We start from the raw sequence: 15,875 nt of genomic DNA, 5'->3' as shown, positions 1-15,875 counted from the left end.
ACCATTTGTCCACATGGATGGCACATGTATTAAAATTGTTTCTAATGAATTTCTAAGTTGGGATATTAACTGAAATAATTAATAGAAGTGTAAGATATAACTCATTTTCCTTTGAAGAACTCCTATTCAGTGTGATTTCTAATAGTAAAAGATACATGAATAAATGCCCAAATTAATTTACAGCATGCCCCACACTTCCATGGAATAGATAGCTGAAGAAAAAGTGATATATTTAAAACAAGGGATACAAATGTGCAACTCAGGGACTGTAAGTCCTTATATTATTAGAATTAAATAAACAAGTGTTTAGTTGGTGACCATATCCCTCAAGAAGGGTGAGCAATAGAGATATTCCTTGTTCATCACCACAGGGTGTGTTACTACTCTCTGTGAAAATGTAGAAGGAAAAATGAATTGAATGAAACCCTAAATCCTGACAATACCATTTTATATATTTATCAGTTTACTGTAGTTTTAAAGTAAAACAATAAGTGTTTGTATTTATACGATTTCATTGGGTGTTTCTAATGGTAATAATTAATTTCCCATTAAAATCCAGAATATATTAAGGTTTATATTGCCTTCTCAGCTTATCTTAAATTTATGAGTAAAAATTTCATTTTTCATATCTTTTTCAACTATGTTTTTGATATTACTCTCAGTGTTGTTATAATGAAAAGAATAAGTGATATAGAAGTAGCGAAAATCTTAGCTCTTATTAATTGTGTGACCTTGAGCACTTTATTTAATGTTTCTGAGACTCAGTCTCCTTTTCTCTAAAACCAGGCTTACTGCAGTGCCAGGCACTTAGTAAGCCCTTTATAAATGGTAGTGGTTAATATTATCACTAGTATTAGGAAAAAATGCAAAATTAAGTGAAGAAGCAATAGCTAGCATAAACATTAGCCTTGGGTTTTGTGCTACAAATGCAAGCAGAATCCATTCCTTAAAAATGCACGTAAAAGAAATGTTTTATTATCATTTGTATTAGTTATTATAATATTTTAAATTCACACCTTTTTTATGTTCCCCTAAACATTTACTATTAATTATTTAGAACATTCAATTAAAACTATACATTTTTTCTTTTCTTCCATGTTTACACATACTAAGGACAAAGATATCCTATCAGAATAGGATAATGGAAATTTTATGGTCAACTCTTAAATGTGGAATAATAATTCTTCCATCAGAGCTTGGAGATGTCATTCAAAATGAGATGAGCCTATGTGATCACGTTTTTAGAGTCTAATTTCAAAAACACTATGAGATGGAAAAAAGTAAAAGAACATGTAAAGAAAAGAAAATTAATGACATCATATGTTATTTCAGAGTGCTTTATGATTTAACAAGTGAATTTTGACCTTCATTTTTTAAATGGGGCCGAACAAACATAAAAAACCTGATCAAAATCATCTGGAATTAATATCTTTATGCTAGCTTGAATAATAAATCATTATTTATATATAACAGTTTTCTCTTAAGGCATATCCACACTGAATATCTAATTTTATTATCATAATCACCTGAGGGATAAATATGACCATCTATATTTTTCAAATTAAGAAATGTTATGATACAATGAGGAAAAAGGCACTGAGAGGTTAAGTGGCAAAACTATGATCCAACAAGTAGGTACTAAAAAAGTTGAAACTAGAATATATATGTTATGATTCTCATCCTTGGCCATATTATTTCTAGCATGCGTCTCTTTCAGATATGACTGTACCAGAATTCTTTGCCACAGAGCTATTAGCTTCCAGTAGGAGTCAGGGTTTTTTTCCCCTCACTATTTCAATGACTCTTCTAATAGAAATGCCAGCTCCATTCTGACTGTTTTATGTGGAAATACTCTAAAGGAGTTTGGGTCATATAAAATTAGCATAAGTCAATATTATACTTGCTATTTACTATAATTTACCTCATCAACTTGTAGAATCCCAATTCCAGAAAAAGACCCAGTTAAATTCAAGAAATCACCCCAGCCACGTAGTCCCCTGTGTTCAAGACACGTTTGAAACGTGTAAAAAATGGAGAATGGGGGCAGCTTATTAGGTAGATCTGATACTGTTCTTTCCTCTTCCAAAATCACCAACCCTAATATCCCTAAACCAGATTCATCCTTATTGATGAATCCATCAAAAGAACTGGTAGTGGTAAAAACTGCAGTGACAGCAACCAAGTTGCTTACCAGATTCTATCAATTTCCCCTGGTGGTACAAGGGAATCTCCACTCAGGACAGGAGCCACCTCTTCCTATGATTCTGCCATGGTGGCAGAGAGCTGGTTTTTTCTTCATTTCTTTCACTCTTCCCTCTTCCCTTACTCTCCCCTCTCTACCTTGACATTACTACTTAACATCAGTCCCTAAACCTCTTGCATCAAATATGTCCCTGTGTTTTACTTCAGGAGTCAATCACATTTTAACATTTGCTGTATGAATATTCATTTTTCACCTAACAAGACTGTATCCACAAGGAGATTAAATGAGCAATATTCCCACATATCCTCTTTCATTGAAGCAAAGACACAATGATAACAATGAGAGCAGTGACAGGTTCTTGGTGAAAATTTTACCTCAGGATGTGCTCAGGACATGTTAGGACTCAATGATATATAAGACAGCATAATATTGACAACAGCTATGGAAAAGAAACATTCACCCTGAATGTTTACATGGCATATAATGTGCTTGGTGATTTTCTTAACTTTTTTTTCCTTTTTAATACTAGAGTGTACCCATCCACTCTCAGACTAAAGGACACTTTGACAAAATCCTTAAGTGACACACAACTTGCTGAAAAACAGTAATTATTTACAGTAACATCAGATCAACTCTGACAGCAGTTATTTATACAATGCATGTGATCATTATAACTAAGCACAGGTAAAAACAAGAGGACCTTTTGAATTAAAACGTAATACCTTTCTCACTTTTCATCATTCATTACACATTTTAAAAATACAAATGACCGCCTATTAAAAAATGCTTTGTTAAAGCATATATCCCTGGTGCACACAGGTGACCAGCTGAATTTTCACAAACTGAACACACCCATGTCACCAGGATCCAGATCAAGAAATAGAATGTGACCAGTACCCCAGAGGCCTTCACATGTTCCCTTCCAGCCATTAACCCACCCCAAAACTAACCATTTATAATGATTTCTAACATCCTATTGACAGATTAGTTTTGCCTTAAACAGCTACTTTTAAAGAAAACGTATTGAAGACCTGGGCGCAATGTGTAAGAAGTTGAAATTAAGTATCTGCAGATATATTTTAGCTATTTTAAGTATCCAGAAAGTTTCACTGGGGTTAAATAAAGATGGCAGCTAAGATCAGGTGGAGGTTTCAAAATCATTCACTGAGCTGAATTTACTATGCCAATACTGTGTTAGATGCTCCCTTGAAAAAGCAAACTATGATAACATACATTATTTCCGAAAGCATCATGCCAGGATGCAGCCAGGATGCAAAAGAGTACAGGATATTGTAATGCAAAAGAGTATAGGATCAAGCACCAAACTAAGAAGCTCAAGTAAGTACTATGGTAGAAGAGGGGAAGTGAGAGACGCCTGAAAGCCAAAGCAGTTGGGGAAGGCTTCATAGAGGGCCATCAAAAGATACATACATTAGGCTCAAAAGGGCTGAGAGAAGAGGGGGGACTTTCAGTTTAGAAAAACACAGAAGCCTAGGCTCTGAGACAGGCTGGGCCATGAAGTGGGTGTAAGACAGATGAGCTATGCATACAGTTCTCTAGCAGAAAGAGATTCTGGGTTGCAAAAGCTAAGGTACCCTAACAAATGCCTATAAGTCTATAAAAAATAGCTGATTTATAGTGAAGCATTTTACTCAAGTACAAATGGCCATGGTCTCTGCTTCCTTTCACTGTTCCCTGAAGATACGAATGTTTTCAATAGTTTCCTGTAGAAATGAAAATTAATTATAGGGTTTATATGTTATGAATTAAAAACACTGTTTCGTAATGACTAGATTACTGACCAGTAAGAAAATATGACTCTCTTTCCTAAGTCCTTTTGACATTTCAGGTTGAAAATATATTTTCTATGCATGTGTTGGACCTCTTGTGATTTGTACTATTTTAAAGAAATTCACTTTGTTTAAAAAAAAAAATTGGACCTAAGTGTCCATTGACAGATGAATGGATAAAGAAGACGTGGCACATATATACATGGAATATTATTCAGCCATAAAAAGAAATGAAATTGAGTTATTTGTAGTGAGGTGGATGGACCTAGAGTCTGTCATATAGAGTGAAGTAAGTCAGAAAGAGAAAAACAAATATCGTGTGTTAACACATATATATATGGAATCTAAAAAAAAAAAAAAAAAAGAATGGTTCTGAAGAACCTAGGGGCAGGACAGGAATAAAGACACAGATGTAGAGAATGGACTTGAGGACACGGGGAGGGGGAAGGGTAAGCTGGGACGAAGTGAGGGAGTAGCATTGACATATATACACTACCAAATGTAAAACAGATATTTAGTGGGAAGCAGCCACATAGCACAGGGAGATCAGTTCGGTGCTGTGTGACCACCTGGAGGGGTGAGATAGGGATGGTGGGAGGGAGGGAGATGCAAGAGGAAGAGGATTACTGTAGCTTTGTAGTATAGTCTGAAGTCAGGGAGCCTGATTCCTCCAGCTCCGTTTTTCGTTCTCAAGATTGCTTTGGCTATTCGGGGTCTTTTGTGTTTCCATACAAATTGTGAAATTTTTTGTTCTAGTTCTGTGAAAAATGCCAGTGGTAGTTTGACAGGGATTGCATTGAATCTGTAGATTGCTTTGGGTAGTAGAGTCATTTTCACAATGTTGATTCTTCCAATCCAAGAACATGGTATATCTCTCCATCTATTTGTATCATCTTTAATTTCTTTCATCAGTGTCTTATAATTTTCTGCATACAGGTCTTTTGTCTCCTTAGGTAGGTTTATTCCTAGATATTTTATTCTTTTTGTTGCAGTGGTAAATGGGAGTGTTTTCTTGATTTCACTTTCATATTTTTCATCATTAGTGTATAGGAATGCCAGAGATTTCTGTGCATTAATTTTGTATCCTGCTACTTTACCAAATCAAAAATAAATAAATAAATAAGAGGAAGAGGATATGGGGATATATGTATACATATAGCTGATTCACTTTGTTATACAGCAGAAACTAACACACCATTGTAAAGCAATTATACTCCAATAAAGATGTTAAAAAAAAGGAATAATAACAGTACCTGATGAAAATATAGCAAATATTTGAAAAACCATACTGAAAAAGAAACCTCATTTTCATTACTGGAAATGGCTATATCACCAACCCATTACTTTAAAAACTGACAAATAAAGGGAATAAATTGAGCATTTAGCCTAACTTTCCTGTATGAGCTATATTTCAGCAAAGCCAATAGTTGCTGAGGAAAGTCTTTTACAGAACATTTCTAGCCAATAAATGCAGAAAGTATAGTAAAATTAGAAAGTCACCATTCTGCAACCTCTAATAAAATAATGGATCAGGGCAATAATCATCGTAGGTGCTAAGACCACTAGGTGAAATTTGATAAGGAACTTTATAAGAAAGAAATCAGGCTGACACCATCTGAAAGTGGAACATCCAATATTATGTCTCTTCATGTGATACAACAAAAAGTACATAGCACTTGCTTCCAAAAAAAAAAAGAAAGAAAAGAAGAATAAAACAAAGAAACACTGCTCTAATCAAGCCTCCAGTTCTAATTTCTCATGTACAAGAAATAAGGAGGTTAGCAAAAAAGTTAAACACCAGAAGAAACCAATCAACCACATTCAGAATCCAGCACATTCTTCACGATAATTAACTTGGTTTATTCAATAAACAATAGCATTTTTTAACAAAAAAAGGAGAGACAATTATAAATTAAAAGAGTTAAAAATATAAAAACCAAATGCGATGTGCACATTTTGTTTGCACCCTGATTCAAATAAACTAACTCTAAAAAACACTTTTTAAATAATCAAGGAAACTTGGACTGGGTATTAGATAATGTTAAGAAATTGTTCATTATGTTAGGTATGGTAATGGCATTGATTTGTGTTTAAAAAAAATATGTCCTTATATGTCAGACATATATTATGCATATAATGTGCATAATAAACTAGTAACTCTAGTTAGATGATAGGATAGTTGGGGTTTTCTTTAAAGGCTGAAATATACCTGCAAAAACACTATCACCGTCACCAGTAGCAGTAGTAGTAGTAGTAGTAGTGGTAGTAGCAGTAGGGATGGGAAATAAGACTAACAAAATGTTTTATAATATGGAAACTGAATACTAGGTACACTAGGGTTCATCATATTTTTCTCTGTAATTCTGTTTATATTTGAAAATTTCCATAATAAAAATAATTTAAGCCTCAAAAAAAAATTGGGGTGACCTGGTGAGAGTAAGGAAGAAAGTATATCAAACTGGAAAATGTATGAATTAGACTCCCTAAAACTTAATATTCCTCTCAATTTTTATAAGATTTTTATGGTGTCAATATGATAGAATGTAATTCATTCAGCAAAATTATTTATTTGAAATAGTGTAGGAAAGGTCCAAAAAAAGCTAAACAAACAATTTAACTTTTTTATTAAAATGATATAGTGGTACAATGTATACTCAGTTTTATTCAGACTGCTAACATCTAAGTAAGGTCAATTCTATTGACATTCTGTTAACATTGGTTTATTATCATTCTGTGCTTCTAAAAAGTTAGACCAAAACACAAAGTTGTTTTTTTTTTTTTTTTTTTTTTTTGCGGTATGTGGGCCTCTCACTGTTGTGGCCTCTCCCTTTTGTGGAGCACAGGCTCTGGATGCGCAGGCTCAACGGCCATGGCTCACGGGCCCAGCCGCTCCACGGCATGTGGGATCTTCCCGGACCGGGGCACGAACCCGTGTCCCCTGCATCGGCAGGCGGACTCTCAACCACTGCGCCACCAGGGAAGCCCCAAAGTTGTTTTTTTAAAAAAAAAAAAAATTATTGGAGTATAGTTGCTTTACAATGCTGTGTTAGTTTGTACTGTACAGCAAGGTGAATCAGCTATACGTATACATATATCTCCTGTTTTTTGGATTTCCTTCCCCTTTAGGTCACCCCAGAGCACTGAGTAGAGTTCCCTGTACTTTATAGTAGGTTCTCAAAAGTTATCTATTTTATACATAGTATCAATAGTGTATATATGTCAATCCCCATCTCCCAATTCATTCCATCCCCCCCTTCCACCTTGGTATCCATACATTTGTTTTCTATGTCTGTACCTCTATTTCTGCTTTGCAAATAAGATCATCTATATCATTATTTTAGATTCCACATAATATGCGTTAATATACGATATTTTTCTGACTTACTTCACTCTGTATGACAGTCTTTAGGTCCATCCACGTCTCTACAAATGACCCAATTTTGTTTCTTTTTATGGCTGAGTAATATTCCATTGTGTATATATGTGCCACATCTTCTTTGTCCATTCCTCTGTTGATGGACATTTAGGTTGTTCCATGTCCTGGCTATTGTAAACAGAGCTGCAGTGAACACTGGGGTGCATGTATCTTTTTGAATTATGGTTTCCTCTGGGTATATGCCCAGTAGTGGGATTGCTGGGTCATATGGTAGTTCTATTTTTAGTTTTTTAAGGAACCTCCATACTGTTCTCCATAGTGGCTGTACCAATTTACATTCCCACCAACAGTGCAAGAGGGTTCCCTTTTCTCCAAACCCTCTCCAGCATTTATTGTTCCAAAACAGAAAGTTGAAATCTGCTAGGACATCCTATGGTTTTGTACTTTCTCACATCTTGGGTCCTATGAGTTACTGTACATTGAATGCTCTAAAAACAGTAGGATTTTGTCCCATAACTCAGAAGATTTTTCAATAAAACAGTAGATAGTATAAAAGTAATTTTTTTTGTTCAGTCATTAGAATTAAAGATGTTTCAGCAGTTAGATATTACGTTAAGACAGTTGGCTGCCATTAGTTCCTATGAGACTTTTAATCCTTACTGTTCACCATAAACCTTTATGGTTTGGCAGTCTCCATAAGTTTAGATATTCTCCATTAAGAGCTCGATTGTTTCCAATTTTAACTTTCTCCATGAAAGAAGTAAAATATGGACCAGGAAATATTGTTAAGTCATGGTGTCTTCTTTGTTCTAACTTATCTTGTTTCTCCTCTTGTATTTACAGTAAACAGTAATTTTCAGGTTGCTATTCTCAACTTGTCAACTTCCCATAATGCCTTATTTTGAAATACGCCTGCTGTACTAAAAGGATATACAATGATTCAATGTAGTAAACATTTATTGAGCATTTACTTCTCTCTGAGATGCTGAGCTAGCACTGAGTCTGTTGGGACAAATGGGGCATATTCCTTGCCACTGAGGTACTCAACTTACGAGGTACAGAGAGAAGCATACAATGAAATAAAAAATGCAAATGTGGCAGGTGCTGTATTACTAATAAAGCTAAAGTACTGCTGTGACTCAGAGAAAGGAAAGGGTATTTCTGTCAAAATGGGGATAGAGAGACTGGAGTACTATATAGAGGAAGTGGCATTCATACTCCAGTAAATCTTTTATTTGGTCAGAGTTGATTTTCTATGTTTTCCAATATGTGAGCATGAATCTCTGTTGTATATTTTAGACCACAAAGGAAGGAAAAGTGGAGCTGAAATGTATGTAATAAAACAACAGACAAAGGTCTGCAAACCTTCATTGACTGTGTGATCGTGGGCAATTCCTTCGTCATTCTGGGCCTCAGTTTTTCAACTGTAAAATGATGAATTTGGACTAAATGCCATCTTGGGTCTCTTTTAGCAGGGACAAGATGATCTCTAAAGCTTCTGCCAGCTCTGGAGTTTCAGAAAATGTTGTTTTGTTTTTTTGCATTCCCCCAACTTTTTTTTAACTCTGCTATGATTTTACTTTTCCTTTATCTCATAGATTTTTCCCTACAATATTTCCTCTAATCTAAACTTTCATCATGATTAATCCTGTGAAGAAGTCAGAGTGGGTAAATAGCTAATCAGAGTTACTAATATAGCATGGAAAGATGGCAGATTATCAAAAGGTATGGTTGGTCATTAAAATTTATAATAGTTGATTTAAATCATAAGAAATTAACACGGCTTATAGAAAACTTAACCAACTTTTATTTTCTAGGATGGCAGTAATTTAACTGAAGTGAAACCCATTTTGGAGGTATGCAAAACCTTAGGATTAATAGTCCCTTCAAATACATTAATATAATTTTCTCCTGCTGAATGGAATAGTTTTAATTAAACTTTACTAACCCTTTTGGTTTAATCCCTGGAGCTGACCTATAAAACACTAGAGGTTTTACATCAAACTGTAAAAATCCTCAAAGCCGAAAGTTAAAGTGATAGCCACAGGGTGGGGAAAAACAATGAAGGATTTACAAACTAGGTCTAGTAAACCAGCAATGCTTTATACAATACAGATCTATATATCTATTATATCTAATTATAAATACATATATAATCTTTAAAATTATTCATTAGGGAAAAGGTAATGGTGGTTTATCAAATAAATTTTCAATATTTTAAAGGCATTAGATTCTCTATAGCAACCACTTTTTTTCTCTCTAAAGACTCATTGGTATGTCAAACAGGAATGAGAGGACCTGCAGATTTATAATTTAACTTGGAAGAAAATGACGAGAGAAATATTATTTTATGAATTCCACTGGTAATAAAATTCCATTGTACTGTTTGATTCTGAACTTCATAAGGGCGGCTTGCCTCCCACACTCTCTGCAATAATAACTAAATAGATAAATAAATAAGTGAAACCAAAGCAAAACCAAACCACTCTCCAATTCTTTAGGCAATGTTTCATAAACGTTTCCCACCCAAGAGCCCCTAATGGAAGAGAAGATTGAACATGCTCCCCAAGGGATCTGCGGCAAGTGTGAAATTTCTTTGAAGTCATCTGTTTTATTTTAAAAATTCATGTGAATTTTGCATTCCACTCCATAATATATATCTGTGTTAATGTAAAATGATGTGTTTTCTCCCAATATCTTTGAGTTACTGAGCTCTAGGAAAATATGCTAAGTTTATACCATAGCTTTGCATCGTCCAAGATGCACACAATTTTAGAAGGTTAGCTTAACAAGGAACGAAGGCAATTTATAAAATACGTTTTCTCATGAATCCCACGTATTTCTTACTTTCAGTTTTCTTTTCACTTCAAGGTAATTTTTTTTTCTTTGTCAGTTAATTTGAGGTCTATAACTTTAGTACTGAGCTGAAATACATTTATTTGCTATAGCAGACAGAAAAGATCCTTATTCTATCAAAATAGGTACTTGGGTTTTAATAATCAAAAAACACAGAAGGGGGGAGGGATACATTAGGTGTATGGGATTAATAGATACACACTATTATAATATACAATAGATAGGCAACAGGGATTTACTATATAGCACAGGGAATTATATTCAATAGCTTGCAATAACCTATAATGGAAAAGAATCTGAAAAAAGATATAGGTATATATAACTGAATCACTTTGCTGTACACCTGAAACTAACACAATATTGTTAATCAACTATACTTCAAAAATAAAAATAAAAAATAAAGAGAGAATTTTCAAAGGTATAAGAAAAAAAACAAAAGAAGATATTAGTAATCATACAATTATTCTTGAAATATGAGTTATATAACTGAATTAGTCTCATCTTATCTATATCACTCCAGTTTAAAAAGACAGGTACTTTTTTCTTTTTGTAGGCAATCATTTCACAAGGAGATTGTCCAAAATCATGGAAAATGAATTAATATATAGTGTTGATTTATTTTTATTTTTGCTGGTTGGTTGTGGATATAGATATGCTTGCTATATACACAGTACTGGAGGTGACAGAATGTGATTCAAACAGGACTGAAATCTGTATTAAGCAAAAAAGACTAGTTAGACTTAGACACCAAGGAAAAGTATTTAACTATAAATAAGAAGTTAAGTGGCTTGACCTTTCACACCACATTCTGTTTTTTCTTGCAAACTAAATTCACAAGTATTTTGTTCTAAGGCTTTAGTAGCAAAACATTAAAAAAAAAATAAGGAAATGGATTCTGAACAGTGATTTGACAAATAATAGTCAATTGTCTTAGAGGACAGGGCAGGTAAGATTTCCAGGCATATGATGCAGGATGAAATCGTACACAGAGACAGAATTATTAGAAAGGAATAAAAACGGCTCAAGAGAAAATACTTCTGAACACATGAGAACTAGAAGGAAATGAAAGGGGGATGCAAGCAGGCAGAATGTACTTAAGAACTTGTTGAGTTACAAACTCTGAGTCTAAATTTCATAGGGAAATAAAAAGAACTAGTCAAAATAACTTGAGAATGGGGATTGCCGCAGCCCAAACACAAAGATAGGAAGAGGATTTCTGGCAAGTCTTTCGAATACAATGGCAGGAAGACTACACGAAAGCAGAAATAAGCAAAATACAACAGAGAGGTTTTGCTCTTGAAATGGATAGGAAGAAAGAAGTTGGTGATATCGTAAAAGAAAAATATGAAAGGATTTGCCAAAAGCCCAGATGTAGGAAACAAACAAATAGAACTGAGTATAATACATAATTGGCTGAGACTAGAGAAACTATAGGTACCCTTATGACTGTTCTCTTCCAACAAGACAACAGCAACAACTGTAATATTCATTAAATTAAAGGAATTAAAGAAATTTCATTAACTTCATTAAATTCAAGAAATATGTTGAAGATGTGATCAACAATACCAGACTGGCAGAGATGATCACTGAACAATATTACACAAACGACTTTCTGGGTTTTATAGACACACTTTTTTTCTCCTTCAACGGACACTAACAGGTTTATATGGTTTGTAATAAACTCGGGAAACGTATATGCTTTTGAGTCCTTACTGAAAGTCCTCGGAGTTATAGAGAAGCAGAATTACTATAGTGCAGTTTCAAATATAAGATTTACGGCCTACTCTTCTTATCCAAGAGGAAAAATGTACTTCTCCACATACATCACCTCACTTTCAAAAAATGTTTCCTTGACCCTTCCTCCTTTCTTTCACTTTCAACTTCTTCTAAAAGTAGACAATACTTACTAACCAACAAAGCTAATCCGTTCGAATTAAAGTCTTGGAGACATTTTTGTTCCTCCTCTCCTGTTCTTCACTGGTGCCAGGTTCTGCCCATTCTAGTCCTTAAATGATGCCCTGCCACCTATCTCATCAAGATCAGACTGCTTACCATGACACTGAAGTCTCTGAAATGGCTACCTTACTGCTTCAGCCTGATAGTCAATGACTCTTTCACCATCCTAACACATTCCGCCACTGTGCCTTCTCATATTGTCTATTGTCTGCTCTCTGGACAGCATACCCCTTTTCCATGTCAGTAAAAATCCTATTCTCATGCTTCACCCTGTTGGCCTCCTCTTATCTATCCATTCAAAGTTTCTTTCTCTCTCATCTAAACCACAGTCCATTATCTTTTCCTGTAGCACTTCTCATATTCATCTTTGTTTTATAAAGTATTTGTGTATATGTCTTTTCTTCCCTTCTAGATTTTGAACAAATTCAAGCAAGAACTATCTCACGATCATTGTGATATCACCAACAGCCCCAGAGTATGGTTCCTTTGCAAATAATATACACTTAAGTATTTATGAATTGAAAAAAAATATACTATTTGATTAGAGATATGAAAGCTTCAATAACCTAGAGCGCTAAAAAATAAAGTTGGTCAGAAGCAGGTCATTAAAACACACTATGCTGTCATATACAAGCTAACGGAAACTATCTTCCTGCTTTTCTTATATCAGTAACCAAATAAAAATTACGATTAATGCTTATAGATTATTTAACCCTACTGTTTAAAATATTTACTTAGACAAGATGTAGTCTCCAAGCAGTTACAAATCAATTACCTTTGCTTGCACTTTCCACATGTTCCAGTTCTTCAGGAAATTTCAGGATATCCCGGTATTTTTCCTCACAAATTTCAGCAATAAAATGCAAGAGGGTTGTCTTTTGATCTGCTGATTTAGTATCTCGGATCTGGAATGGAATAATGACAATATTTTTAGTATGTTTTAATAATATATAGAGAGAGACTTTTTCTTTTTTTAAAATTATTATTACTTATTTATTTATTTTTGGCTGAGTTGGGTCTCTTCGTTGCTGCACGCGGGCTTTCTCTAGTTCTGGCGAGCGGGGCCACTCTTCCCTGCAGTGTGCGGGCCCCTCATTGTGGTGGCCTCTCCCATTGGAGAGCACGGGCTCTGGGCGCACAGGCCTCAGCAGCTGTGGCCCACGGGCTCCAGAGTGCAGGCTCAGTAGTTGCGGCGCACGGGCCCAGTTGCTCCATGGGCATGTGGGATCCTCCCGGACCAGGGATTGAACCCATGTCCCCTGCATTGGCAGGTGGATTCCTAACCACTGCGCCACCAGGGAAGCCCAAGAGACTTTTTCTTAAACAAGAGAAATAAATGAATAAATGAACTCAATTCATTGTAACTAATTAAAATTTTTTTTTAAATGTCTGGGGTAGTTCCTACTGGGGTCTAGTGACAATGCTCTGGATTTTAAAATGAACTCCACATTTTAAAAGAGAGAAAGATGACCGAAAAAAGTAAAAAATTAAACATGAATCCGTATTTCTTAAAATGTCTAGATTATTATGGCAAAATGAACTATTCTTTTCATGAGAAAAGAACATTCACTTAAGTATTGATAATAATAGTCCAAGTGAATGTGTGTTTATGTTATCAGCATTCTGTTCTTTGCTTTATCACAGAAATATATTCTTGAAAGCTTGATTCGTCTGTGAGGTAATATTTATTTCTGGCTATTGCTGATGCAAATGAATGTAAAAGAGCAAGCACATTTTACCCTCGTTTACTTGCATGGGCCATCAAAAAAGAATAACTGAAGGCTTTTTATGCTGATTTATAAACAGAATCTGACCACACAATTGTGATAATATGTCAAATTTTATTTGCCTGCCTACACATTGTATCTTCTTTTCAGAGACTCTAGAAAAGGGATGCTGTGGTTAGAATGATAAAAGTCTTTAAAGTATAGGACCAAAAAAATCTATGATGAGAATCTAAGTGTTTTCTTTAATATAACTCTCATACTAGACTAAGCTGCAAATAAAATCAAGGATTTACTTCAAAACAAAGGATAAATATGGTATAAAGTATCAACTTTTCTCATTCTATTGGATGATTTAATTCTATAATCCTTAGATGACGGGTTTGTCCACTGATGTTCATACTGATTTGGGGTTTTCAGCTTTAAGGATTACTGTTTAGAATAAATGAATATTCTTTGCAAATAGGTTTATGAAAAGGCTGTGGAGGATATTTAGGTAATTACAGAGTAATTTAATCCTTATTGTTTTAGTATCTAAGGAAAAAAATCGTATTTAATCAATCAGTCCCATACTTTTTGTGCTACAGCCTTCTAACAACTGTTACGTTCCAATGATATGAGCAACTTAAGAGAAATGTTAGTCTTCAGGCTCAGAACAAACAGCCACAGGAAGCATGATGCTGATAACTGAAGTGGCCACAATGATTTATTTTAGAATTTCTGGGATTACTATTTATCCCATGTAGGTAAAATATTTAAAATTTTGCATTATTATGCTGATCCACCAAACACTTTTAAGTACTACAAGGTTGAAATGACACAATTCAAGAACGAGCTATAAGAACAAAAACCAACAAAAACCTCAAGGGCAACTTGTCTTAAGTAAGGCTTGCAGCTGTAGAAGAATCAATGGGAGGTTCACTTTCCTAAAGAGAGGCCTTTACCGGAGATTGCAGTGTTATATGTTCACAAAGTGCATCCCCTTCAGAATATGCTGAATATTCCAAGTAATAAGGAAATAAACATTTTCTTTTTTTCTTACAAATTAATTGAATTCCTAAATCCTAAAAACATTAGGAGCTTAGGGAAACTGAAGGCATATCTTCCTAAAGGAAAGGCAATTGATCTATATTTTGTGAATTCTATGGAAACAAATTATTTACACATATGCATACACACACACACCCCAACTACAAAAACCCACCCAATTTTTTAGGACACTAAATTGTACAAGTATATCATAATTTTTTTTTAAAATGCACATGGCGAATACAAGAAAGGAAAACACAAAAATAGAAAAATAGCACTGTGCTCATATGGCAATCTTCTGGGTGATTTAAAAATTTCCTTTTTGACATGCATGCTTATAAGTGCTTAATTTTCAGAAACTGTATTTGATAAATATTTATCCAGAAGGAGGGCCATAAATTTAATTCCTGTTAAAAAATTCAGTAGAGTCAATGGTTACATTTTTAAAAGATAAACAATACATAACATTTATATCATTAACTATTAAATATCTTTGTCGAAATCAGAAAGAGGGGTAGACAGAGTATGCATGTATTTTTTTAGAATTGTAACATTCCCTTCAAAGCAGGGACAAAGATGGCCAAGTGCCTATCCTGTCAAGCTGAGAAATACCTTGGTATGGTAGACAAACTGCTAAATTTGTATTGCAATATTTATTTTTTACATAACCTTAACACCAGGAGTTCATCTTAAGGTTTCAAACTGGCAGGGAATATGTGGTCTTTCAAATTTTTCTTTATGTGCATGATACTTAGACCAATCATTTAAAAATGAATATATTTATATTATATATATATTTAGTGTATATATAAAGGGAATTCTCTGGCAGTCCAGTGGTTAGGACTCGGCACTTTCACTGCTGTGGGCCCGGGTTTGATCCCTGGTCGGGGAACTAAGGTTCTGCAAGCCATGCGGTGTGGTCAAAAACAAATGAATATATA

The 15,875-nt window shown here is 34.4% G+C and overlaps 1 protein-coding gene across 3 annotated transcripts in view; it reads right to left on the bottom strand.

Moving 5' to 3' along the window:
* Positions 1-15,875, bottom strand: part of DIAPH2 (diaphanous related formin 2) — an 893,504-nt gene that overhangs the window by 408,591 nt on the left and 469,038 nt on the right. For all 3 annotated transcript variants that reach the window (XM_049705081.1, XM_033412217.2, XM_049705082.1), the window contains exon 23: positions 12,957-13,086. In XM_049705081.1, the coding sequence (XP_049561038.1) occupies positions 12,957-13,086 (130 nt within the window). The remainder of the gene's footprint in view (positions 1-12,956; positions 13,087-15,875) is intronic.

This window comes from Orcinus orca, chromosome X (assembly GCF_937001465.1).
Source record: "Orcinus orca chromosome X, mOrcOrc1.1, whole genome shotgun sequence".
In the NCBI taxonomy this organism is placed as follows: domain Eukaryota; kingdom Metazoa; phylum Chordata; class Mammalia; order Artiodactyla; family Delphinidae; genus Orcinus; species Orcinus orca.
Note: the sequence above shows the minus strand (reverse complement) of the source record. Positions and strands in the feature narration are given on the sequence as shown.